General features: G+C 44.2%; 1 protein-coding gene across 1 annotated transcript in view; it reads right to left on the bottom strand.

The window, feature by feature from the left end:
• The window catches only part of FXN (frataxin), a 28,300-nt gene extending 4,006 nt beyond the window's left edge, over nucleotides 1-24,294 (bottom strand). The window contains exons 1-3 of the mRNA XM_044287234.1: nucleotides 24,135-24,294; nucleotides 10,506-10,597; nucleotides 7,372-7,492 (exon numbers count right to left, since the gene is read on the bottom strand). Of these exons, the coding sequence (XP_044143169.1) occupies nucleotides 7,372-7,492; nucleotides 10,506-10,597; nucleotides 24,135-24,239 (318 nt within the window). The 5' untranslated portion in view covers nucleotides 24,240-24,294. The remainder of the gene's footprint in view (nucleotides 1-7,371; nucleotides 7,493-10,505; nucleotides 10,598-24,134) is intronic.
• Between the last annotated feature and the right edge of the window lie 2,903 nt (nucleotides 24,295-27,197).

The raw sequence follows: 27,197 nt of genomic DNA, 5'->3' as shown, positions 1-27,197 counted from the left end.
TTAACGCTGAAAGGTATTAGCTCAAGGAGAAATAGCCCACTTATGCCCATCTTTCACAACTCTTCTTTCCACCTAGTGTCAGACGGCACTCTTTCCTTGGTCTTAAATACAAAATTCTGTCTCGTTGGTATAGGTACCCACCCGGTTAGGTTGCATAAAGTTTTCTCCACTGTACCATAGACATGTTGGCGTTGTGGGCAGGACAAGGGTACAATGTTACATACAGTACAGACCAAAAGTTTGGACACACCTTCTCATTCAAAGAGTTTTCTTTATTTTCATGACTATGAAAATTGTAGATTCACACTGAAGGCATCAAAACTATGAATTAACACATATGGAATTATATACATAACAAAAAAGTGTGAAACAACTGAAAATATGTAATTTTCTAGGTTCTTTAAATTAGCCACCTTTTGCTTTGATTACCGCTTTGCACACTCTTGGCATTCTCTTGATGAGCTTCAAGAGGTAGTCACCTGAAATGGTTTTCACTTCACAGGTGTGCCCCGTCAGGTTTAATAAGTGGGATTTCTTGCCTTATAAATGGGGTTGGGACCATCAGTTGCGTTGTGGAGAAGTCAGGTTGATACATAGCTGATAGTCCTACTGTTAGAATTTGTATTATGGCAAGAAAAAAGCAGCTAAGTAAAGAAAAACAAGTGGCCATCATTACTTTAAGAAATGAAGGTCAGTCAGTCCGAAAAATTGGGAAAAAACTTTGAAAGTGTCCCCAAGTGCAGTCACAAAAACCATCAAGCGCTACAAAGAAACTGGCTCACATGCGGACCGCCCCAGGAAAGAAAGACCAAGAATCACCTCTGCTGCGGAGGATAAGTTCATCCGAGTCACCAGCCTCAGAAATCGCAAGTTAACAGCAGCTCAGATTAGAGACCAGGTCAATGCCACACAGAGTTCTAGCAGCAGACACATCTCTAGAACAACTGTTAAGAGGAGACTGTGTGAATCAAGCCTTCATGGTAGAATATCTGCTAGGAAACCACTGCTAAGGACAGGCAACAAGCAGAAGAGACTTGTTTGGGCTAAAGAACACATTAGACCAGTGGAAATCTGTGCTTTGGTCTGATGAGTCCAAATTTGAGATCTTTGGTTCCAACCACCGTGTCTTTGTGCGACGCAGAAAAGGTGAACGGGTGAACTCTACATGCCTGGTTCCCACCGTGAAGCATGGAGGAGGAGGTGTGATGGTGTGGGGGTGCTTTGCTGGTGACACTGTTGGGGACTTATTCAAAATTGAAGGCATACTGAACCAGCATGGCTACCACAGCATCTTGCAGCGGCATGCTATTCCATCCGGTTTGCGTTTAGTTGGACCATCATTTATTTTTCAACAGGACAATGACCCCAAACACACCTCCAGGCTGTGTAAGGGCTATCTGACCATGAAGGAGAGTGATGGGGTGCTGCGCCAGATGACCTGGTCTCCACAGTCACCGGACCTGAACCCAATCGAGATGGTTTGGGGTGAGCTGGACTGCAGAATGAAGGCAAAAGGGCCAACAAGTGCTAAGCATCTCTGGGAACTCCTTCAAGACTGTTGGAAGACCATTTCAGGTGACTACCTCTTGAAGCTCATCAAGAGAATGCCAAGAGTGTGCAAAGCAGTAATCAAAGCAAAAGGTGGCTACTTTGAAGAATCTAGAATATGACATATTTTCAGTTGTTTCACACGTTTTTGTTATGTATATAATTCCATGTGTGTTAATTCATAGTTTTGATGCCTTCAGTGTGAATCTACAATTTTCATAGTCATGAAAATAAAGAAAACTCTTTGAATGAGAAGGTGTGTCCAAACTTTTGGTCTGTACTGTATGTAACATTGTACCCTTGTCCTGCCCGCAACGCCAACATGTCTATGGTACAGTGGAGAAAACTTTATGCAACCTAACCGGGTGGGTACCTATACCAACGAGACAGAATTTTGTATTGAAGACCAAGGAAAGAGTTCCGTCTGACACTAGGTGGAAAGAAGAGTCGTGAAAGATGGGCATAAGTGGGCTATTTCTCCTTGAGCTAATACCTTTCAGCGTTAAGGAGTCCCATTATTAAGTGTTTGTTTAAGTGGAATCATACGTTTGACCAACTGTGGCATGTTTAAAGGGAACCTGTCACCAGTTTTATGGTGTCCTAACTAAGTGCAACATAAATAAGTGACTGATTCTCTTAGCAAAATGCTATGACATATTTTCAGTTGTTTCACACTTTTTTGTTATGTATATAATTCCACATGTGTTAATTCATAGTTTTGATGCCTTCAGTGTGAATCTACAATTTTCATAGTCATGAAAATAAAGAAAACTCTTTGAATGAGAAGGTGTGTCCAAACTTTTGGTCTGTACTGTATGTGGTGGGGATGTTTCTTAATTAAGCCTTTTGGGGATAAGGTTCTAACAATTTACAGTGCAATTTCTAAGAAATCAGTCAATAATTCTCCTCAAGTAGTGCTCCTTTTCCATCCTACCCAGGTCAATCGCTACTCAGAAGAAAACCCTTCTAAGATTCTGTGTTTCAGCAGCCAAGACAGTAATACCTAGACATTAATACAAGACACATGTCCCTTCCATGTTGGAGTGGTATCAAGAGATATTGCACATCAGTCGGATGGAAGAGATCCGTAGGCTGGCATCGGATGCATGATTATGTAAGGGTGCCATATTGATCTCTAGTACATGGCTAAACAGCAGTGTCTACACTATTAAAATATTTTCCGGCACAGTGTACACCATAACTAAAAACAATAAAAACATGCAATTCGATATTTTTTGTAAAACAAATTGGCTGTGGGGCCCAGTCAGTTCTAGCTACGCCCCTGAATAGAAGATTAATTTGACAGGGTTTCCTATTCAAGATGGAATCTGAAAACAAACCTTCTAACATACATAACCCACTTTCAATTGCTATGTTGCTAATAATGCATTGGATTAGAAATAAACTGGGGCACCAGGAAACAAAACTAAATGATCAACTTGTAATGATGTCCAGAAAGACAAAGAAACTGCACTAAGGAGCATAGACGACACTTAAATTACCGACTACAGTTCATCTAATAAGTAACCATAAAGTGCTGCACTTAAAGGAAGCAAGAGTGACTCCAGACCTTACATTAATAACACAATGGCTTCTCTGTTCAGAAGAAGCTTGCCCATGGTTATTAACTATTTAATGCTGAGCTTCTATCCCGTGACTGAAGATGATTATGTAACACAGAGATTTGGAAAAACCTGCTCGATTAGCAGCCTTTACTGTGGTATGGGGATGAACAATCCTTACTACCATAAATCTACATGCAGACTCACAGGGGGAGATTTATCAAAACTGGTGTTAAGGAAAACTGACATAGTTGCCCATAGCAACCAATCAGATTTCCCCTTTTTTCAGAGCTCCTTTAGAAACTGTTAGGTGGAATCATCAGGTGAATAAATGGTTGTTTCTGGTCAGCAGATCGTGTGTGAACAGCATGAATTTGTATGAGGACGAGCGACAGCAGTAGCCATCACTCAGCTCCATGCAGAGGAGAAGATTGCTGCGTGTAAATGTAGCTCTTCACCTCCACTGACGAGTGTGCAGTTATCAGGAAGGAACGGTCCATTCCCGATAATTGCCTGCTCTGTGTGGCAGTGTAAATGCACCATAACATATGCACATACATACGCTCTAGTCTGCCAAGCCTACTTAACACAGCTTTTGTAAAAGAAATACTACATATAGATACAAACCATATTGTGGTCAAAATGATGCAGCTTTGAAGCTCTCTGAAGGAAGTGTCTAAGTCTATCGGCAGATACTTGTATAGTTGGGCTACAGCAGCACCTAGTGAAAAACTGGCCTACTGCAACGTAGGTTCTGAAAGAGATCACTCAATTGTGGACAGCGATTTCTCCCATACTCTTCACAAGGAGTTTCTACGACAGCTGATGTGTGCATTATAGTGTGCCCCTTTCTGTAATTGGAGTTCTGTGCCCTCTATAAATGCACTTCGTCTGCCGCTTCATGCTTTTATGTGGTCGTGGAACTCCTTGGTGACTTCTAATATCCCATATGTTATGCATTATGTACATCATCTATTCCATAAAGTCTCTACGGTGGAGAAAAAAAACTCTGCTTCTAAATCTTCGAGACAATAGAAGATTTTCATCAGCTCCTCCTGCTCTGAAAGTGAAATGCTAAACTGAATGTGGTAAGTATATAAACGTCAAATGTAAGTACAGACTTCAAATGCAGACAAACCCCTTAGATACTAATCTGAAAGCTGAACGATATAGCTTCTAAAACCCCCTGGCATCGGCTGCACCCCGATACACTCTTCTGCGGGCTGTGATGCTTAGCAGCTCTGCACACAGTCACGCATATATGCGTCATCTCGCGAGACGCGAGATTTCCTGTGAACGCGCGCACACAGGCGCGCGCGCTCACAGGACTGGAAGGTAAGCGAGTGGATCTCCAGCCTGCCAGCAGCGATCGCTCGCTGGCAGGCTGGAGATCTGATTTTTTTAACCCCTAACAGGTATATTAGACGCTGTTTTGATAACAGCGTCTAATATACCTGCTACCTGGTCCTCTGGTGGTCCCTTTTGTTAGGATCGACCACCAGAGGACACAGGTAGGTCAGTAAAGTCGCACACTACACTACACTACACCCCCCCCCCGTCACTTATTAACCCTTTATGAACCCCTGATCACCCATGATCACCCCATATAAACTCCCTGATCACCCCCCTGTCATTGATCACCCCCCTGTCATTGATCACCCCCCTTATCAGGCTCCGTTCAGACGTCCGTATGATTTTTACGGATCCATGGATACATGGATCGGATCCGCAAAACACATGCGGACGTCTGAATGAAGCCTTACAGGGGGGTGATCAATGACAGGCGGGTGATCACCCATATACACTCCCTGATCACCCCCCTGTCATTGATCACCCCCCTGTAAGGCTCCATTCAGACATCCGCATGATTTTTACGGATCCATGGATAGGATCCGCAAAACACATGCGGGCGTCTGAATGGAGCCTTACAGGGGGGTGATCAATGACAGGCGGGTGATCACCCATATACACTCCCTGATCACCCCCCTGTCATTGATCACCCCCCTGTCATTGATCACCCCCCCTGTCACTGATCACCCCCCCTGTCACTGATCACCCCCCTGTCACTGATCACCCCCCCTGTCACTGATCACCCCCCCTGTCACTGATCACCCCCCCTGTCACTGATCACCCCCCCTGTAAGGCTCCATTCAGACGGCCGCATGTGTTTTGCGGATCCGATCCATGTATCCATGGATCCGTAAAAATCATACGGACGTCTGAATGGAGCCTTACAGGGGGGGGTGATCAGTGACAGGGGGGTGATCACCCTGATCACCCCCTGTCATTGATAACCCCCCTGTAAGGCTCCATTCAGACGTCCGCATGTGTTTTGCGGATCCGATCCATGGATCCGTAAAAATCATACGGACGTCTGAATGGAGCCTTACAGGGGGGTGATCAATGACAGGGGGGTGATCCGGGAGTCTATATGGGTGATCACCCCCCTGTCATTGATCACCCCCCCTGTAAGGCTCCATTCAGACATTTTTTTTGGCCCAAGTTAGCGGAAATTTTTTGTTTGTTTTTGTTTTTTCTTACTAAGTCTCATATTCCACTAACTTGTGTCAAAAAATAAAATCTCACATGAACTCGCCATACCCCTCACGGAATCCAAATGCGTAAACATTTTTAGACATTTATATTCCAGACTTCTTCCCACGCTTTAGGGCCCCTAAAAAGCCAGGGCAGTATAAATACCCCACATGTGACCCCATTTCGGAAAGACACCCCAAGGTATTCCGTGAGGGGCATATTGAGTCCATGAAAAATTGAAATTTTTGTCCTAAGTTAGCGGAAAATGAGACTTTGAGAAAAAAACAAAAACAAAAAAAAAAATAAATCAATATCCGCTAACTTATGCAAAAAAAAAAAAAAAAATTCTATGAACTCGCCATGTTCCTCACGGAATACCTTGGGGTGTCTTCTTTCCAAAATGGGGTCACTTGTGGCGTAGTTATACTGACCTGGCAATTTAGGGGCCCAAATGTGTAAGAAGTACCTTGCAATCAAAATGTGTAAAAAAATGGCCTGCGAAATCCAAAAGGTGCACTTTGGAATATGTGCCCCTTTGCCCACCTTGGCTGCAAAAAAGTGTCACACATCTGGTATCGCCGTACTCAGGAGAAGTTGGGGAATGTGTTTTGGGGTGTCATTTTACATATACCCATGCTGGGTGAGAAAAATATCTTGGTCAAATGCCAACTTTGTATAAAAAAAATTGGAAAAGTTGTCTTTTGCCAAGATATTTCTCTCACCCAGCATGGGTATATGTAAAATGACACCCCAAAACACATTCCCCAACTTCTCCCGAGTACGGCGATACCAGATGTGTGACACTTTTTTGCAGCCAAGGTGGGCAAAGGGGCACATATTCCAAAGTGCACCTTTCGGATTTCACCGGTCATTTTTTACACATTTTGATTGCAAAGTACTTCTCACACATTTGGGCCCATAAAATGCCAGGGCAGTATAACTACCCCACAAGTGACCCCATTTTGGAAAGAAGACACCCCAAGGTATTCCGTGAGGGGCATGGCGAGTTCCTAGAATTTTTTATTTTTTGTTGCAAGTTAGTGGAATATGAGACTTTGTAAGAAAAAAATAAAAATAAAAAATCATCATCATTTTCCGCTAACTTGTGACAAAAAATAAAAAGTTCGATGAACTCACTATGCCCATCAGCGAATACCTTAGGGTGTCTACTTTCCGAAATGGGGTCAGTTGTGGGGGTTTTCTACTGTTTGGGCATTGTAGAACCTCAGGAAACATGACAGGTGCTCAGAAAATCAGAGCTGCTTCAAAAAGCGGAAATTCACATTTTTGTACCATAGTTTGTAAACGCTATAACTTTTACCCAAACCATTTTTTTTTTTTTGCCCAAACATTTTTTTTTTATCAAAGACATGTAGAACTATAAATTTAGCGAAAAATTTATATATGGATGTCGTTTTTTTTGCAAAATTTTACAGCTGAAAGTGAAAAATGTCATTTTTTTGCAAAAAAATCGTTACATTTCGATTAATAACAAAAAAAGTAAAAATGTCAGCAGCAATAAAATACCACCAAATGAAAGCTCTATTAGTGAGAAGAAAAGGAGGTAAAATTCATTTGGGTGGTAAGTTGCATGACCGAGCGATAAACGGTGAAAGTAGTGTAGTGCAGAAGTGTAAAAAGTGGCCTGGTCATTAAGGGGGTTTCAGCTAGCGGGGCTGAAGTGGTTAAAGAAAGTGACGATAATGGAGTAAGATACAGCACATACCCCAAAGGAAACATCATAATCACTTGGTGTGAATGGCTGATCAGCTAAATCCTCAAAGAACTCTGCGAGGGAATACAACGTATCTGCAGCCAACCTCTCATAGGTAGTTTCATCCAAAGTACTGTTAACAAAAAAAGTACATGTTCAGTACAAACACCAAACAATCCATCCATCCATGCAGCATGTAAAAGAACCTTAACCACCTCCAAGCAGGCCATTTACCCACCTTCCTGACCAGGCATATTTTCTGTATTTTCAGTAAAAGCGACTTTGAAGGCTTATTTTTACATGTTTGGTTATGCAAATCATTTGTGTGCCTTTTTTCAGTGATACAGTGGGGCATTATTTTTGCCGTTTTTATTTTCCATAACCAGAAAAAAAAAACAGGGGGGAAAAAATTAAGATTTTTGCGTTTACATTTTTTTTGTTAATAGCAAAACTTGCAACTAAAATATATATTTTTTTTATTATGTCCCCTTTCCATAACAGTCGTTTTGATATACTGGTATGGGATGTATGATTTATGGTAGCAAATTATGTTTTAATTTTTTACTTTGTCTTTATTTATTTTTAAATTTTTACACTTTGTGCCCCCCATAAGACCTTTGTGAGGCATTTTAAAAGGGTTTTCCAAAACATTTTTACTGATGCATCTGATCAGTGGGGGTCTGACACCCAGGACCCCCACTGATTAGCTGGTTCAGTAGCGCTGTGTCGTTTCCGCAGCTTTCATGCACAGCTCAGCCCCATTAAAAAATGAATGTGGCTGAGCTGCGATACCGAGCACAGAAGCTATACAATGTATGGCACTGTGCTTTGTAAGTTGAGAGAAGGCAGAGGCGCTACTAAGACCACTGGTGCCTTTTTTAAAGCAGCTTATCGGCAGGGGTCCCAGGTGTCAACACCCACCATTCAAGATACTAATGACCTATCTTGAGGATAGGTTATCAGTTCAAAAATCTTGGAAAACCCCTTTAGCATTCCTTTTTTGACATGACTGTTGGGACTGGAGCAGGAAAAAGCATTGCCGCTTCCCGATCTCTATACACAGTGCTACAGTCAGGTCCATAAATATTGGGACATCGCACAATTCTAACATTTTTGGCTCTAAACACCACCACAATGGATTTGAAATTAAGCAAACAAGATGTGCTTTAACTGCAGACTGTCAGCTTTAATTTGAGGGTATTTACATCGAAATCAGGTGAACAGTTTGCATATGTGCCTCCCACTTGTTAAGGAACCAAAAATAATGGGACAATTGGCTTCTCAGCTGGTCCATGGTCAGGTGTGTGTTATTCCCTCATTATCCCAATTACAATGAGCAGATAAAAGGTCCAGAGTTAATTTCAAGTGTGCTATTTGCATTTGGAATCTGTTGCTGTCAACTCTCAAGATGAGATCCAAAGAGCTGTCACTATTAGTGAAGCAAGCCATCATTAGGCTGAAAAAAAACAAAAAAAAAAAACACATCAGAGAGATAGAAAAAACATTAGGCGTGGCCAAAATAACCGTTTGGAACATTCTTAAAAAGAAGGAACGCACTGGTGAGCTCAGCAACACCTGAAGACCACGGAAAAATCTATGGTGGATGACCGAAGAATTATTTCCCTGGTGAAGAAAACACCCTTCACTACAGTTGGCCAGATCAAGAACACTCTCCAGGAGGTAGGTGTATGTGTGTCAAAGTCAACAATCAAGAGAAGACTTCACCAGAGTGAATACAGAGGGTTCACCACAAGATGTAAACCATTGGTGAGCCTCAAAAACAGGAAGGCCAGATTACAGTTTGCCAAACGACATCTAAAAAAGCCTTCACAGGTCTGGAACAACATCCTATGGACAGATGAGACCAAGATAACTTGTACCAGAGTGATGGGAAGAGAAGAGTATGGAGCAGTAAAGGAACTGCTCATGATCCTAAGCATACCACCTCATCAGTGAAGCATGGTGGTGGTAGTGTCATGGCGTGGGCATGTATGGCTGCCAATGGAACTGGCTCTCTTGTATTTATTGATGATGTGACTGCTGACAAAAGCAGCAGGATGAATTCTGAAGTGTTTCGGGCAATATTATCTACTCATATTCAGCCAAATGCTTCAGAACTCATTGGACGGCGCTTCACAGTGCAGATGGACAGAATGACCCAAAGCTTACTGCAAAAGCAACCAAAGAGTTTTTTAAGGGAAAGAAGTGGAATGTTATGCAATGGCCAAGTCAATAACCTGACCTGAATCCGATTGAGCATGCATTTCACTTGCTGAAGACAAAACTGAAGGGAAAATGCCCCAAGAACAAGCAGGAACTGAAGACAGTTGCAGTAGAGGCCTGGCAGAGCATCACCAGGGATGAAACCCAGCGTCTGGTGATGTCTATGCGTGCCAGACTTACAATTGACTGCAAAGGATTTGCAACCCAAGTATTAAAAAGTGAAAATTTGATTTACGATTATTATTACGTCCCTTTACTTTTTGGGAGGCACATATGCAAACTGTTGTAATTCCTACGCCGATCACCTGATTTGGATGTAAATACCATCAAATTAAAGCTGACAGTCTGCAGTTAAAGCACATCTTGTTTGTTTCATTTCAAATCCATTGTGGTGGTGTATAGAGCCAAAAATTATAGAATTGTGTTGATGTCCCAATATTTATGGACCTTACTGTATTTCAGTGTTGTGTATAGAGCGATGAGAAAGGCAGGGGCCGTAAAAACAAAAGTCCCTGGCTTCTCTATGGGGAGCCCTGCTGTCACTGACAGCTGCCAACCTGCTCCCGCAGCTGCATGATTAGCATCTGCGCAGAGATATATGCCTGGATGTTTATAGTCTTTGGGTGGTCAGCAAGTGGTTAATAAGCCCACCGTCTCTGTAATCACCCCTTTAGTTTCCTTCAGTATATAAAAAGGTTTGGCTTGACACGTGGGATTTACTGGCATCACTGAGCGGTGACGCGGGCTGCTAAGACAACTGACTGGCTGCACCAGCCATGTGCTGGCGGCTTGTAAACAAAGACCAACGGGGCCCAACGGAACATCTGCGCGGGATTGGAGGGGAGGTTGTCTTTTTATTTTAGAACATTTGCTGTTTGTTTCCTTCCTAAGGAATTGGAAAAGCTTGTAAATGGTCACTGTACCTGGTACTTGTCAGCGTTCCTGCTGGTCTGCTTATAGCTACTAAAATGGCTTTGTGGATAGTTTTTACTTGTAGATGTGAACATGCTTGACTCTAGAAAGAAAAAGAAATTGTAACTCATGTTTTTTTTTCAGTTTTATCAGGTTGTTAACACATTTCTGTGGTTGTAAAGATACATAAACTATACAAATTGACCCACATAAACTAGAGGGGCAGATTTAAAGACTATGGACACCTTTGCACTTCAGTAACTATTCGGTATGCTACCATTTTTAAGAGGCAAAAAAGCCCTGCCCGCATGCCAGGAAAAACAGGTGGAAAGATTAGATAGATAGTAACTACCGCTGTAGTACGGGGCTCCCCAAGCCCACCATACTACAATCTGACTCCTATGTCCAATTCTGCGCTACACAAAAGAATCTATTAATACCTGCAGGAGCCAGGTAGCGGCCGGGGCCCAGCATACTCCAGCGCTGCCCTGGACAGAGAAGTCTATTGATAACTGCATGAGCCAGGTAGCGGTTAGGTCAGGCCCAGCAGGCCTTCTCCCTCCTTCTCGAGGCCCCCATTTAGTTGCAGCTTGTAAAGGACCTGGAGCCCTGGCCGCAGTCACAGGAGGCCCAGTGAGGAGTCTTCAGCCGGGCTGTTAACATCTACTACATTATCTGTACTTAGACAGTCATCACTGTGTCATCTGTATTGTAACCTAGGACTGCAGGTAACATCCACTGTCTGTACTCAGAGAGATCACTGTGGTATCTGTGGTGTTACATAGGACTGCATGTAGCATCTACTAGATTATCTGTACCCAGGGTGATCACTTTGGTATCTGCGGTGTTACACAGGACTGCAGCGACATCTATCTGTACTCAGAGTTATCTGTGTTGTTACATAGGACTGCATGTAGCATCGACTAGATTATCTGTACTCAGGGAGATCACTGTGTCATCCCCTTTCCTCTATGTTAAGGTCCCTCCATTTATAATCCTGCTGCCTGTGCAGCATATCGACATCCAGTGGAATTTAGGTCATAATTGTTTGAATAGTGAGAGTCCATGCTGAAGGGGCCATGCTGCTTCTGTGAGTTCTGCATTCCCTTCATCCATGTACAGTATCTCACAAAAGTAAGTGCACCCTTCAAATTTTTGTAAATATTTTATTATATCTTTTCCTAGGACAACACTGACGATATGACATTTTGATACGATGTAAAGTAGTCAGTGTGCAGCTTGTATAACAGTGTAAATGTGGTGTGCCCTCAAAATAACACAACACACAGCCATTAACCCCTTAAGGACCCATGACGTACATGTACGTAATTTCTGTCCGGGACTTAAAGACCCGTGACTTACATGTACTTCATGGTGATCGGGCGGGCGCAGGAGCTGCGCCCGTCCGATCAGCGGCAGGGGTCCGGCAGTCACTGATAGCCAGACCCCTGCCGGATGCGTCAGGATCGGTGAAATCATCGATGCCGGCGCATTAACCCTTGATGTGCCACGTGCAATGTCGGGCGGGGATCAGCGCCTGCTGCTGTGACGGGGACATGACAGCAGGGAAGGCAGCGCAATGCCTTCCTTAGGCATCGGGGCTGCCTTCTGGGGGAGAGTCTGTGAGATCCAGTCCCCTGGATCTCACAGGCAGGAAGCTGTATGTGTAATACACACTGTATTACACTTACAGCCAATGCATTCCAATACAGAAGTATTGGAATGCATTGTAAAGGGGATCAGACCCCCAAAAGTTGAAGTCCAAAAGTGGGACAAAAAACAAAGTGAAATAAAAGTTGAAAAAATAAAGTCATCCCCCCAAATAGAAAATGAAAAGTTTCAAGTAAAAAACAAACAAATGTAATTTTCCCCAAATAAAAGTAAAAAAAGGTTTGAAAAAATAGGGAAAAAAAAAGAAAAGCAGACATATTAGGTATCGCCGCGTCCATATCGACCGATTGTATAAACATATCACATGACCTAACCCCTCAGATGAACACCGTCAAAAAAAAAAAAAAAAAAAAAAAAACTGTGCTAAACCCCTCAATATGTGGTCGTAAACTGCTGTATAGCCACACGGCAGGGAGCAGAATGGAAGGAATACAACATGATTTTTGGAAGGCAGATTTTGCTGGATTGGTTTTTTGACACCATGTCCCATTTGAAGCCCCCCTGATGCACCCCTAGAGTAGGAACTCCCAAAAAATGGATTAAAATGGAAAATTTGCCAAAAAAGTGCAATTCTGAAATTTCATCTCCATTTGCCATTAACTGTTGTGGAACACCTAAAGGGTTAACCAGGTTTGTAAAATGAGTTTTGAATACCTTGAGGGGTGTAGTTTCTTAAATGGGGTCACTTTTTTGGAGTTTTTACTCTAGTGGTGCATCGGGGGGGGGGGGGGGGCTTCAAATGGGACATGGTGTAAAAAAAAAACAAAAAAACAGTCCAGCAAAATCTGCCTTCCAAAAACCATATGGTGTTCATTTCCTTCTGCGCCCTGCCATGTGCCTGTACAGCAGTTTACAACCACATATGGGGTGTTTCTGTAAACTACAGAATCAGGGCAATAAATATTGAGTTTTGTTTGGCTGTTAACCCTTGCTTTGTTAGCGGACAAAAAAAATGCTTAAAATGGAAAATCTGCCAAAAATGTGAAATTCTGAAATCTCATCTCCATTTTCCATTAATTCTTGTGAAACACCTAAAGGGTTAACAATGTTTGTAAAATCAGTTTCTAAAATGGGGTAATTTTTGGGTGCTTTCTATTATGTAAGCCTCACAAAGTGACTTCAGACCTGAACTGGTCCTTAAAAAGTGGGTTTTGAAAATTTTCTGAAAAACTTTAAGATTTGCTTCTAAACTTCTAATCCTTCTAACGTCCCCCAAAAATAAAATGGCATCCATAAAAGGATCCAAACATGAAGTAGACATATGAGGAATGTAAAGTAATAACTATTTTTGGAGGTATTACTATCTATTATAAAAGTAGAGAAATTGAAATTTGGAAATTTTCTAACTTTTCCAAAGTTTTGGTAAAATTTGTTCAATTTTTTACTCAATTTTACCACTATCATCAAGTACAATATGCGACGAGAAAACAATCTCAGAATGGCCTGGATAAGTAAAAGTGTTTTAAAGTTATCACCACATAAAGTGACGCATGTCAGATATGCATAAAATGGCCGGGTCCTTAAGGTTAAATATGGCAGGGTCCTTAACCCCTTAAGGACATGGCCATATTTCACCTTAAGAACAAGGCCATTTTTTGCAAATCTGACCAGTGTCACTTTATGTGGTAATAACTTTAAAACGCTTTTACTTATCCAGGCCATTCTGAAATTGTTTTTCCGTTACATATTGTACTTCATGACACTGGTAAAATGGAGTTAAAAAAAATCATTTTTATTTATAAAAATAAATAAAAATTGTACCAAAAATTTGGAAAAATTTCCAAATTTCAATTTATTTACTTTTATAAATCGATAGTAATACCTCCAAAAATAGTTATTATTTTACATTCCCCATATCTCTACTTCATGTTTGGATCATTTTAGGAATGCCATTTTTTTTGGGGGGGGGGGAAATGTTACAAGGCTTAGAACTTTAGAAGCAAATCTAAAACCCACTTTTTCAGGACCAGTTCAGGTCTGGTCACTTTGTGAGGCTTACATAATAGAAACCACCCAAAAATTACCCCATTTTATAAACTAGACCCCTCAAGGTATTCAAAACTGATTTTAGAAACTCCAAAAAAGTAGCCCCATTTTTGAAACTACGGGATAGGGTGGCAGTTTTATTGGTACTATTTTAGGGTACATATGATTTTTGGTTGCTCTATATTACATGTTTTGTGAGGCAAGGTAACAAGAAATAGCTTTTTTGACACAGTTTTTAATTCATTTTTTTACGGTATTCACCTGAGGGGTTAGGTCATGTGATAATTTTATAGAAAAAGGTTATTACGGACTTGGCGATACATTAATAAAAAATAAAAAGTAGACATATTGGGTAAGTTTTACACAATGATTTCATTTTTTAAACAAAAAAAAAATCATGTTTTAGTGTCTTCATAGTCTGAGAGCCATAGTTTTTTTCAGTTTTCGGGCGATTATCTTAGGTAAGGTATGATTTTTGCGGGATGAGATTACGGTTTGATTGGCACTATTTTGGGGTGCGTATGACTTTTTGATCGCTTGCTATTACACTTTTTGTGATGTAAGGTGAGAAAAAAAAATTTCTTTTTTTTTTTTACACAGTGTTCATCTGATGGGTTAGGTCACGTGACATTTTTATAGAGCAGGTTCTTACGGACGCAGCGATACCTATCCTTTTTTTATTTACACAATACCAGCATTTTTTAAACAAAAAAAATAATGTTTTAGTGTCTCCATATTCTGAGCCATATTTTTTTGGGTGATTGGCTTAGGTATTTTTTTTTTTTTAGGGTATTTATCAGACAGGGTGGATCATGTGATACAGTTGCAATAAAAAGTATGTGAACCCTTTGGAATTATATGGATTTCTGCACAAATTGGTCATAAAACGTGATCTGATCTTCATATAAGTCACAACAATAGACAATCACTGTCTGCTTAAACTAATAACACACAAATAATTAAATGTTACCATGTTTTTATTGAACACACCATGTAAACATTCACAGTGCAGGTAGAAAAAGTGTGTGAACCCTTAAACTAATGACATATTCAAGAGCTAATTGGAGTGAGGTGTCAGCCTACTGGAGTCCAATCAATGAGATGAGATTGGAGGTGTTGGTTACAGCTGCCCTACCCTATAAAAAATAAAACACACACCAGTTCTGGGTTTGCTTTTCACAAGAAGCATTGCCTGATGTGAATAATGCCTTGCACAAAAGAGCTCTCAGAAGACCTACGATTAAGAATTGTTGACTTGCATAAAGCTGGAAAGGGTTATAAAAGTATCTTCAAAAGCCTTGCTGTTCATCAGTCCACGGTAAGACAAATTGTCTATAAATGGAGAAAGTTCAGCACTACTGCTACTCTCACTAGGAGTGGCTGTCCTGTAAAGATGACTGCAAGAGCACAGCGCAAACTGCTCAATGAGGTGAAGAAGAATTCTAGAGTGTCAGCTAGGGCTGCAGCTAACGATTATTTGAATAATCGATTAGTTGCCGATTAATTTCTACGATTAATCGATTAATCGGCAAAAACGACAAAATTACAAAACAGAGGTTTATATGATCTTACTTGAAAAAATATGTTCAAAGGCCATATTAAAACAAATTGTGGACGACACTTATGGGGGATCTGTGGGCGGCGCAGTTATGGAGAGGGGGATCTGTGGGCGGCGCAGTTATGGAGAGGGGGATCTGTGGGCGGCGCAGTTATGGAGAGGGGGATCTGTGGGCGGCGCAGTTATGGAGAGGGGGATCTGTGGGCGGCGCAGTTATGGAGAGGGGGATCTGTGGGCGGCGCAGTTATGGAGAGGGGGATCTGTGGGCGGCGCAGTTATGGAGAGGGGGATCTGTGGGCGGCGCAGTTATGGAGAGGGGGATCTGTGGGCGGCGCAGTTATGGAGAGGGGGATCTGTGGGCGGCGCAGTTATGGAGAGGGGGATCTGTGGGCGGCGCAGTTATGGAGAGGGGGATCTGTGGGCGGCGCAGTTATGGAGAGGGGGATATGTGCACTGTTATGGGCATAACAGTGCACAGATCCCTTTCCTCATAACAGTGCACAGATCCCCCTTCCCATAGCAGTGCCATACACAGACCCCCCCTCCCCATAGCAGTGCCATACACAGACCCCCCCTCCCCATAGCAGTGCCATACACAGACCCCCCCTCCCCATAGCAGTGCCATAGACAGATCCTCCCCCCTCCCCATAGCAGTGCTATACACAGACCCCCCTCCCCATAGCAGTGCCATAGACAGATCCTCCCCCCTCCCCATAACAGCCCCGGCCCCGATGCTTATAAGTCGGACTAATCACGTCTGCATCTTTATTTTACCTTTTTACAATGACGCTCCTGTAACAGCCAGGCAGAGCGGACGGCGGCGTAACGTCACTCACTCACGTGACGCACCTGCTCCGCCCACCTCATGAATGAAGGAGGCGGAGCAGGCGTGTCACGTGAGTGAGTGACGTTACGCCGCCGTCCGCTCTGCCTGGCTGTTACAGGAGCGTCATTGTAAAAAGGTAAAATAAAGATGCAGCGACCGCCCGCATAGCAACGAATCGGCGATTATTCGATAACTGGATTCGTCGACAACGAATCCAGTTATCGAATATAATCGATTACATCGATTAATCGTTGCAGCCCTAGTGTCAGCTAAAGACTTACAAAAGTCTCTGACATATGCTAACATCCCTGTTAGAGAAGCTACGATACGTAAAACACTAAACAATAATGGATTTCATGGGGGGATACCACAGAGGAAGCCACTACTGTCCAAAAATCATTGCTGCACATTTAGGCCTCTTTCACACGAGTGTGGCGTGTGAGGGCCCGATAAGATACGGCTGCGTTGCAGTAAAATGCGCAATTTTTCCACGTGAGTGCAAAGCGTTTTAATGCGTTTTGCACCCGCGTGAGAAAAATCGCCATGTTTGGTACCCAGACCCAAACCCGGACTTCATCACTGAAGTTCAGGTTTGAGTTAGGTGTTGTGCAGATTTTATTATTTTCCCTTATAATATGGTTATAAGGGAAAATAATAGCATTCTTAATACAGAATGCAAAGTAAATTAGGGATGGAGGGGTTAAAAAAAAAAAAAAAAAAGTTAACTTGCCTGCCGGTCTCTGTTCTATCTTCAGGACCTGGCAAAAGACCTGTGGTGACATCACTATGGTGAGGGACCATGTGATTGGATCATGTGATGTGACGTCACCACAGGTCCTTAGCCGGCAGCTCAACATTACAGAAGAAGAGAGAGATCCGCAACTACGCGATCAAGTGGACTCGGTGAGTTTTATTTTTATTTTTAACCCCGCCATCACTATTTTACTTTGCATTCTGTATTCAGAATGCTATTATTTTCCCTTATAACCATGTTATAAGGGGAAATAATACAGATCGGGTCCCCAGCCCGATCGTCACCTAGCAACCATGCGTGAAAATCGCACCGCATCCGCACTTGCTTGCGGATGCTTGTGATTTTCAAGCGGCCCCATTCACTTCTATGGGGCCTGCGTTGCGTGAAAAACGCAGAATATAGAGCATGCTGCGACTTTCACCCAACACACAAGTGATGCGTGAAAATCACCGCTCATGTGCACAGCCCCATAGAAAAGAATGGGTCAGGATTCAGTGCGGGTGCAATGTGTTCACCTCACGCATTGCACCCGCGCGGAATACTCGTCCGTGTGAAAGGGGCCTTACAGTTTGCACAAGAGCACCTGGATGTTCAACAGCAGTACTGGCAAAATATTCTGTGGACAGATGAAACCAAAGTTGAGTTGTTTGGAAGAAACACACAACACTATGTGTGGAGAAAAAGAGGCACAGCACTCCAACATCAAAACCTCATCCCAACTGTGAAGTATGGTGGTGGGGGCATCATGGTTTGGGGCTGCTTTGTTGTGTCAGGGCCTGGACGGATTGCTATCATCGAAGGAAAAATGAATTCCCAAGTTTATCAAGACATTTTGCAGGAGAACTTAAGGCCATCTGTCCACCAGCTGAAGCTCAACAGAAGATGGGTGTTGCAACAGGACACCGGCCCAAGCATAGAAGTAAATCAACAACAGAATGGCTTAAACAGAAGAAAATACGCCTTCTGGAGGGCCCAGTCAGAGTCCTGACCTCAACCCGATTAAGGCTACTTTCACACTAGCGTTCGGGCGGATCCGTTCAGAACGGATCCGCCCATAATAATGCAGACGGAGGCTCCGTTCAGTACGGATCCGTCTGCATTATTTTAGCAAAAAAAAGCTAAGTGTGAAAATAGCCTAGTACGGATCCGTCCAGACTTTCAATGTAAAGTCAATGGGGGACGGATCCGCTTGAAGATTGAGCCACATTGTGGCATCTTCAAACGGATCCGTCCCCATTGACTTACATTGAAAGTCTGGACGGATCCGTACGGATCCGCACGCCTCCGCACGGCCAGGCGGACACCCGAACGCTGCAAGCAGCGTTCAGCTGTCCGCCTGTCCGTGCGGAGGCGAGCGGAGCGGAGGCTGAACGCCGCCAGACTGATGCAGTCTGAGCGGATCCGCCTCCATTCAGACTGCATCAGGGCTGGACGGCTGCGTTCGGGTCCGCTCGTGAGCTCCTTCAAACGGAGCTCACGAACGGAATACCGAACGCTAGTGTGAAAGTAGCCTAAGATGCTGTGGTATGACCTCAAGAAAGTGATTCACACCAGACATCCCAAGAATATTGCTGACCTGAAACAGTTCTGTAAAGAGGAATGGTCAAGAATTACTCCTGACCGTTGTGCACGTCTGATCTGCAACTACAGGAAACGTTTGGTTGAAGTTATTGCTGCCAAAGGAGGTTCAACCAGTTATTAAATCCAAGGGTTCACATACTTTTTCCACCTACACTGTGATTGTTTACATGGTGTGTTCAATAAAAACATGGTAACATTTAATTCTTTGTGTGTTATTAGTTTAGGCAGACTGTGATTGTCTATTGTTGTGACTTAGATGAAGATCAGATCACATTTTATGACCAATTTGTGCAGAAATCCATATCATTCCAAAGGGTTCACATACTTTTTCTTGCAACTGTATATTTATAGAGCCAGTCATTACTTTATACATTTTATTACTTTATTAATTTTATTAAAAACACTTTTTTTTTTCCTTTACTTTATTTGTGACGTTCACTTTTGGGAGTCTGATCCCCTCTGCAATGCATTACAATACATCTGTATTGTAATGCATTGCCTGTTAGTGTATTACTCTGTGTAATACACTAACAGGTTGCCTAGGAGACAAAGCCTGAGGCTGGATCTCCTCGGCTCCTGTAGGAGGCAGTTCCTGATGCCGTGGAAGGCATTGGGCAGCCTCTGTACGCATCAGGCCTCATGCACACGACCGTTTGTTTTTTTAAGGTCTGCAAAAACGGGGTCCGTAGGTCCGTGATCCGTGTCTGTTTTTTCTTCCGTGGGTCTTCCTTGATTTTTGGAGGATCCACGGACATGAAGAAAAAATCGTTTTGGTGTCCGCCTGGCCGTGCGGACCCAAACGGATCCGTCCTGACTTACAATGCAAGTCAATGGGGACGGATCCGTTTGACGTTGACACAATATGGTGTAATTGCAAACGGATCCGTCCCCCTTGACTTTCAATGTAAAGTCAGGAGTCCCTATTATACCATCGGATCGGAGTTTTCTCCAATCCGATGATATCTTTTAACTTGAAGCGTCCCCATCACCATGGGAACGACTCTATGTTAGAATATACTGTCGGATAGGAGTTAGATCGTGAAGATCCGAAAGTATATTCTAACACAAAGGTGTTCCCATGGTGATGGGGACGCTTCAAGTTAGAATATACTAAGAACTGTGTACATGACTGCCCCCTGCTGCCTGGCAGCACCCGATCTCTTACACGGGGCTTCGACCAGCACAATTAACCCCTCAGGTGCCGCATCTGAGGGGGGTTAATTGTGTGTATCATAGTCCCCTGTAAGAGATCAGGGGCTGCCAGGCAGCAGGGGACAGACCCCCCTCCCTCCCCAGTTTTAATTTCATTGGTGGCCAGTGCGGCCCCCCTCCCTCTATTGTATTAATTTCATTGGTGGCCAGTGTGCGGCCCCCCTCCCTCCCTCCCTCTAATGTACTAATTTCATTGGTGGCCAGTGCGGGCCCCCTCCCTCTATTGTATTAATTTCATTGGTGGTCAGTGTGCGCACCCCCCCCCCCTTCCCCGGCCTCCCTCCCTCCCTCTATTGTATTCGTTTCATTGGTGGCCAGTGTGCGCCCCCCCCCCCCGATCATTGGGGGCAGGGGAGAGTTCCAAACGGAGTCCCAGTTTAATCGCTGGGGCTCCGATCGGTAACCATGGCAACCAGGACGCTACTGCAGTCCTGGTTTCCATGGTTACTTAGCAATATTAGAAGCATCATACTTACCTGCTGCGCTGTCTGTGACCGGCCGGGAGCTCCTCCTACTGGTAAGTGACCGGTCTGTGCAGCGCATTGCTTAATGATCTGTCACCAGTAGGAGGAGCTCCCGGCCGGTCACAGACAGCGCAGCAGGTAAGTATGATGCTTCTAATATTGCTAAGTAACCATGGCAACCAGGACTGCAGTAGCGATTAAACTGGGACTCTGATCGGAACTCTCCGCTGCCACCAATGATCAGGAGGGGGGGGGGGGGGCGCCGGGGGAGGCTGCACACTGGCCACCAATGAAACTAATACGATAGAGGGAGGGAGGAAGGGGGGGGGGTCGCACACTGGCCACCAATGAAATTAATACAATGGAGGGAGGGGGGGGGGGGGGAAGGGCCGGGGGGGGCGCACTGGCCACCAATGAAATTAAAACTGGGGAGGGAGGGGGGTCTGCCCCCTGCTGCCTGGCAGCCCCTGATCTCTTATAGGGGGCTATGATATGCACAATTAACCCCTCAGGTGCGGCACCTGAGGGGTTAATTGTACGGATCACAGCCGCCCCCTGTAAGAGATCGGGTGCTGTCAGGCAGCAGGGGGCAGTCATGTACACAGTTCGTAGTATATTCTAACCTTAAGCGTCCCCATCACTATGAGAACGCCTCTGTGTTAGAATATACTGTCGGATCTGAGTTTTCCCAGGGTGAAAACTCAGCTCTGAAAAAGCTTTTATGCAGACAGCTATTCGGATCAGTCTGTATGGAAGTAACCTACGGACACGGATGCCAATCTTGTGTGCATCTGTGTTCTTTCACGAACCCATTGACTTGAATAGGTCCGTGAACCGTTGTAGGACAGGTCATATTTTTTTTGACGGACAGGAAACACGGATCACGGCCGCTGATGAACAATGGTGCACTTTCCGAGTTTTCAACTGACCTATTGAAAGTCAATGGGTCCGCAGAAAATCACGGAAAACGGAACAACGGCCACGGATGCACACAACGGTCATGTGCATGAGGCCTCAGGCTGCCTTCTGAGACATCGAGTCCCTGCCACAGCAGCGCGGGGACTCGATGCACTCCCTCAAACACAAACCCCTTCTATGCCACAGTAGCGGCATAGAAAGGGGTTAATCCGCAGCGATCGCCGATAGGGGGGGGTCACAGGACCCCCCTCGGCATTGACCCAGGGTGCTTGCTGATTGATTTCAGCAGGCACCCAGTTCCAATCACCGCCCGCCGAGTCTGTAAGAGGTTAAGGGGTTAATGTCTAAACCGCTGGCAACAAAAGTGAGTACACCCCTAAGTGACATATGACTCGTTAGTGGTACAAGGTCTCAGGTGTGAAAGTTGGTGTTATCGCTCTCACACTCTCTCATACTAGTCACTGAAAGTTCAACATGGCACCTCATGGTAAAGAACTCTCTGAGGATCTGAAAACAAGACAGGATCCACTCAGAACAGGCCTCGCCATGGTCGACCAAAGAAGTTGAGTGCACGTACTCAGCGTCATAGCCAGAGGTTGTCTTTTAAAAATAGACATATGAGTGCTGCCAGCATTACTGCAGAGGTTAAAGGCAGTGTTGGAAAATAAAGGTGGTCACACAAAATATTGACAGTTTGGCCATTTTCACTTGGGGGTGTAGTACTCACTTTTGTTGCCAGTGGTTCAGACATTAATGGCTTTGTGGTGAATTATTTTGGGGGCACGCAAAATTTACACTGTTAGGCCTCATGCACACGACAGTATTTTTTCACTGTCCGCAAAACGGGGTTCCGTTGGTCCGTGATCCGTGACCGTTTTTTCGTCCGTGGGTCTTCCTTGTTTTTTGGAGGATCCACGGACATGAAAAATGAAAAGAAAATCTAAGTCAAGTTTGCCATTGAAATGATAGGAAAAAACGGACACGGATCACGGACACGGATCACGGACACGGATGACAATCTTGTGTGCATCCGTGATTTTCACGGACCCATTGACTTGAATGGGTCCGTGAACCGTTGGCCGTGAAAAAAATAGGACAGGTCATATTTTTTTCACGGCCAGGAAAAACGGATCACGGATGCGGCTGCCAAACGGTGCAGTTTCCGATTTTTCCACGGACCCATTGAAAGTCAATGGGTCCGCAAAAAAAAACGGAAAACGGCACAACGGCCACGGATGCACACAACGGTTGTGTGCATGAGGCCTTAGGCTACTTTCACACTAGCGTTTTGGCTTTCGGTTTGTGAGAGCCATTCAGGCCTTTCACAAGCGGTCCAAAACGGATCAGTTTTGCCTTAATGCATTCTGAATGGATAAGGGTCCGCTCAGAATGCATCAGTTTGCCTCCATTCCGCTCTGGAGGCGGACACCAAAATGCTGCCTGTAGCGTTTTTCTGTCCGCCATGTGGTGCGGAGCAAGATGGATCCGTCCTGACACACAATGTAAGTCAATGGGGATGGAACCATTTCTCCGACAATAGAAAATGGATCCGTCCCCCATTGACTTTCAATGGTGTCCATGACAGATCTGTCATGGCTATAGAAGACATAATACAACCGGATCCGTTCATGACGGATGCATGCGGTTCTATTATTGTAACAGAAGCGGTTTTGCAGATCCATGACAAATCCGTCCAAAACGCCAATGTGAAAGTAGCCTTATACAAGCTGTACAGTACAGTGACTACATTACATTGTATTAAAGTGTCACATCTTCAGTGTTGTCCCAGGAAAAGATATAATAAAATATTTACAAAAATGTGAGGGGTGCACTCACTTTTGTGAGACACTCACTGTACATATTGCTGCATCTGTACTTTTTTAAACAGTACATGATGCAATGGTTAACTCAGCCTTTTTATGGAGGGGCTACTGTGTCTGTGTACACAAAACAGAAAAAAAAGGGGGAGGGGGTGATTTGCAGGAATGTGTAGCTCCTTTCACTGTGATAATTGGTGGAGGACCTGGAGTTCAGTATGATGGCCTACAACAGGGATCAGCAACCTCTATTGCTCTACTTGCTCTGAAACTACAACTCCCAGAATCCTCTTTTCACTTCTTTGGGCGTTTCAAGAACAGCTTAGTAAGTGTGCATGCTGGGAGTTGTAGTTTCACAGCAGCTGGAGTGCTGAGGGTTGCTGATCCCTAGCCTACAATACTGATGTATAGGAGTGCACATTGTTCGGAGCAATGTTCGTGTGTTTGGCTGGGGCTACATGGAGATCTTGTGCACGACCATGGATTGCAATGTAGCAGTGCAGCCATAGAAATGAATGGGGTCACCGCGCCACTAGCAGGTTGCTGCAACCCCAGAATTGCAAAAAAAAAAAAAAAAAAATGTTTTTGTTTCATATTTGTAATATGATTAAGTGGGTGGGGCGTAGTATAGCAAGTGTGGGCGATCTTCACTAGCTGCAGGAGTGGGGTTGTGGGGAAGGAGGGGGTTCAAAAACTTGCTGTGGGGCCCAGCCACTTCTAGTTATGACTATGATTCCCAGTCATGTGATCTGGTGCCACACAAAGCTGTCACCTCGGCCAGTGGCGCCCCCTGTAAGTTCAGCATGCCTTCCCATGTGCGTACTGTATGTTCTTACATAATGCCTGGACTCACCTTCAGAGTAATACAGCGTCCCACACCATTAACTGCAGCTCTAGCCCGGCAGGGCACCCTCATTGAGCAGGAGACTGCTCTCGACGCCCTAAACAGAGCCCACATACTCCCAAGAACACACGGTGTCTCATGCACTCTTTATGTCACTCAGTCTCTTATCGGTAATGGATTGCTTTTCCCGAACGCTGTCAAACGCTATCATACTCGATTTATCACGCCTGAGTATGGGAACAGCACAGAGCCTTTTTCTCTGATGACATCTAGTGGCTGGCTGCGGAGTTGCACGGTAGCCTTATAAAAATGGCAAATAATTGGATGGCGCTGATAAAAAGTAGCTTATCGCCACATAAATTGGTAGGAGGAGCCAGCAGAGATTTAACGACCCTCATTGGCAAAAAAAGTTACCAATTCCAACCAGTCCATTTTTTTATATTTTGTAATATGAAAACTGGAATGAATTAAGTTCCTCTAGTTTTTGCCATTATTGGTTTTATAAATGCAGATCAGCTGTTTGAAGTGACGGCGCGTGCTGTTCACTGCTGCTGTACTATAGACATACAGCAGCAGAGCAGGAAGAGAGAAGGGAGACGGCACGTGCACTGGGCGCGCGCTGTCTCCTCAAACAGCTGATCATTGGGGGTGCTGGGTGTCAGACCTCCGCCGATCTAATATTGATGACTAGAGATGAGCGAACGTCTGTTTTAAGTTCGGCGTCTAAAGTTCGGGTTTGGATTAGCGGAGAATCCCGATCTGGAACCGGATATGGATTCCGACTTCCGTTGTGGTCCGTGGTAGCGGAATCAATAATGGCCGATTATTGATTCCGCTACCACGGACCACAACTGAAGTCGGAATCCATATCCGGTTCCAGATCGGGATTCTCCGCTAATCCAAACCCGAACTTTAGACGCCGAACTTAAAACAGAAGTTCGCTCATCTCTATTGATGACCAATCCTAAGGATAGGTCATCAATATGAAAAAACCTGCAGAACCTCTTGAAGCTACCCCCAAAACTGTGCCTGTTTTGCTCCCCCCCCCCCATGTCCACAAACACTCTACTATACACCCAGACTGCCCTCATTAGTAATGGTTCCCCCAATAGTGATAACTCCAAAAAACTTCAAAAGTCCAGCTTCAATTGGCAAGGTAAGAGACCTTGTCATGATGAATGACCCATATTGAGAGTGGTCGGAAACACATCACAAGATTATCCGTGTACAGGAAGTTTTAAAACCGATATAAAGTTCTCTTACCTTGCCAATTGAAGCTGGACTTTTGGGAGTTTTCTACTAATAGTGCAGTCAAGGTGCTATGTCCATGCTCATTGCAAGGAGGTGCAGGTGAGAGCTGCCTTTTTTTTCTGTTCCCCCAATAGTTATAATACACCCCAAGATAGCACCCATTAGTATCAATGCCCTCCATATTGCGTCAAATAATAATGCCCCTACAGTACTCTATTAATAATAATAAAACCATAATCCCAGTGGCTCTAATGTCCCCCTGTAGTGCCCCCCACTAGTTCCAATATATAATGCTCTCCCCTATAGTGGCAGTATATATATAATGTTCCACCGTAGTACCAGTATGTATATAATGCTCCTCCATTCCTCCCCAGTAGTGCCAAGTATATATAATTGTCTCCTTCCCCCCATCCCTAGTGCCCCCCGCCACTGTCTGTGATGCAGACCACAGTTTTATCTGTGGCTTGTGTTGCTGCGTCCTGATGCATGTGGTCCCAATGACATCAGCACTCCTGCTTCAGGTCTCACATAATGACGTCATCATGCGAGAACCAGAGCAGGAGGTTGCAGTAATGTCATTTCAGCTTCTTGCTCTGTTCTAACGCCTTAGCATTAGAGGTATAAGAGAAGACTACAACTTCCAGCATGTCCAAGCAGGTAATATGTAATAGCAGAGTACATTATAAGAGGAAATATACAACTCCCAGCATATCCAGGGTTTTGTAATATACCCTGATATTATATAATAATGGCCTGGACATGCTGAGAGTTGTAGTCCTCTCCTCTTTTACCTCCTCTTGTAATGTACTTTGATACTACATAACAAGCTGGACATGCTGGGAGTAGGGTTGGACAATATAAAAAATATTCCCACGATAACGATAGTAAGAAATTTGTCGCAATAACGATATATATCGCGTTAAATGCCCATTTAAAAGAAAAAAACACTTGGCCACAAAGAGACATTATACTGTATTGGGGCAGCTACTAGGAGACGCTATACTGTATGGGGGAAGCCACAAGGAGACGTTATACTGTATGGGGGAAGCCACAAGGAGACGTTATACTGTATGGGGGCAGCCACAAGGAGACGTTATACTGTATGGGGGCAGCTACAAGGAGACGCTATACTGTATGGGGCAGCTACAAGGAGACGCTATACTGTATGGGGCAGCCACAAGGAGACGTTATACTGTATGGGGGCAGCTACAAGGAGACGCTATACTGTATGGGGGAAGCCACAAGGAGACGTTATACTCTATGGGGGCAGCCACAAGGAGACGTTATACTGTATTGGGGCAGCTACAAGGAGACGCTATACTGTATGGGGGCAGCTACAAGGAGACGTTATACTGTATGGGGCAGCCACAAGGAGACGTTATACTGTATAGGGCAGCCACAAGGAGACGTTATACTGTATGGGGCAGCCACAAGGAGACGTTACACTGTATGGGGCAGCCACAAGGAGATGTTATACTGTATGGGGCAGCCACAAGGTGACGTTATACTGTATGGGGCAGCCACAAGGAGAGGTTATACTGTATGGGGGCAGCCACAAGGAGAGGTTATGCTGTATGGGGGCAGCCACAAGGAGAGGTTATACTCTATGGGGGCAGCCACAAGGAGAGGTTATACTGTATGGGGGCAGCCACAAGGTGAAGTTAGTATAAGTTAAATCCACGGCACTCCAAGAGTTGATGCAAAAAAAGTAATCTCATTTAATTCTCAATAAACAGAATGCTGTTTAGTATACATCCAGTGCAAATAAATATACATCTAGTATTTATGCCATATCAGATAAAGAAATATATCCCGAACGTT

This window comes from Bufo gargarizans, chromosome 1 (assembly GCF_014858855.1).
Source record: "Bufo gargarizans isolate SCDJY-AF-19 chromosome 1, ASM1485885v1, whole genome shotgun sequence".
Classification (NCBI taxonomy): Eukaryota; Metazoa; Chordata; class Amphibia; order Anura; family Bufonidae; genus Bufo; species Bufo gargarizans.
Note: the sequence above shows the minus strand (reverse complement) of the source record. Positions and strands in the feature narration are given on the sequence as shown.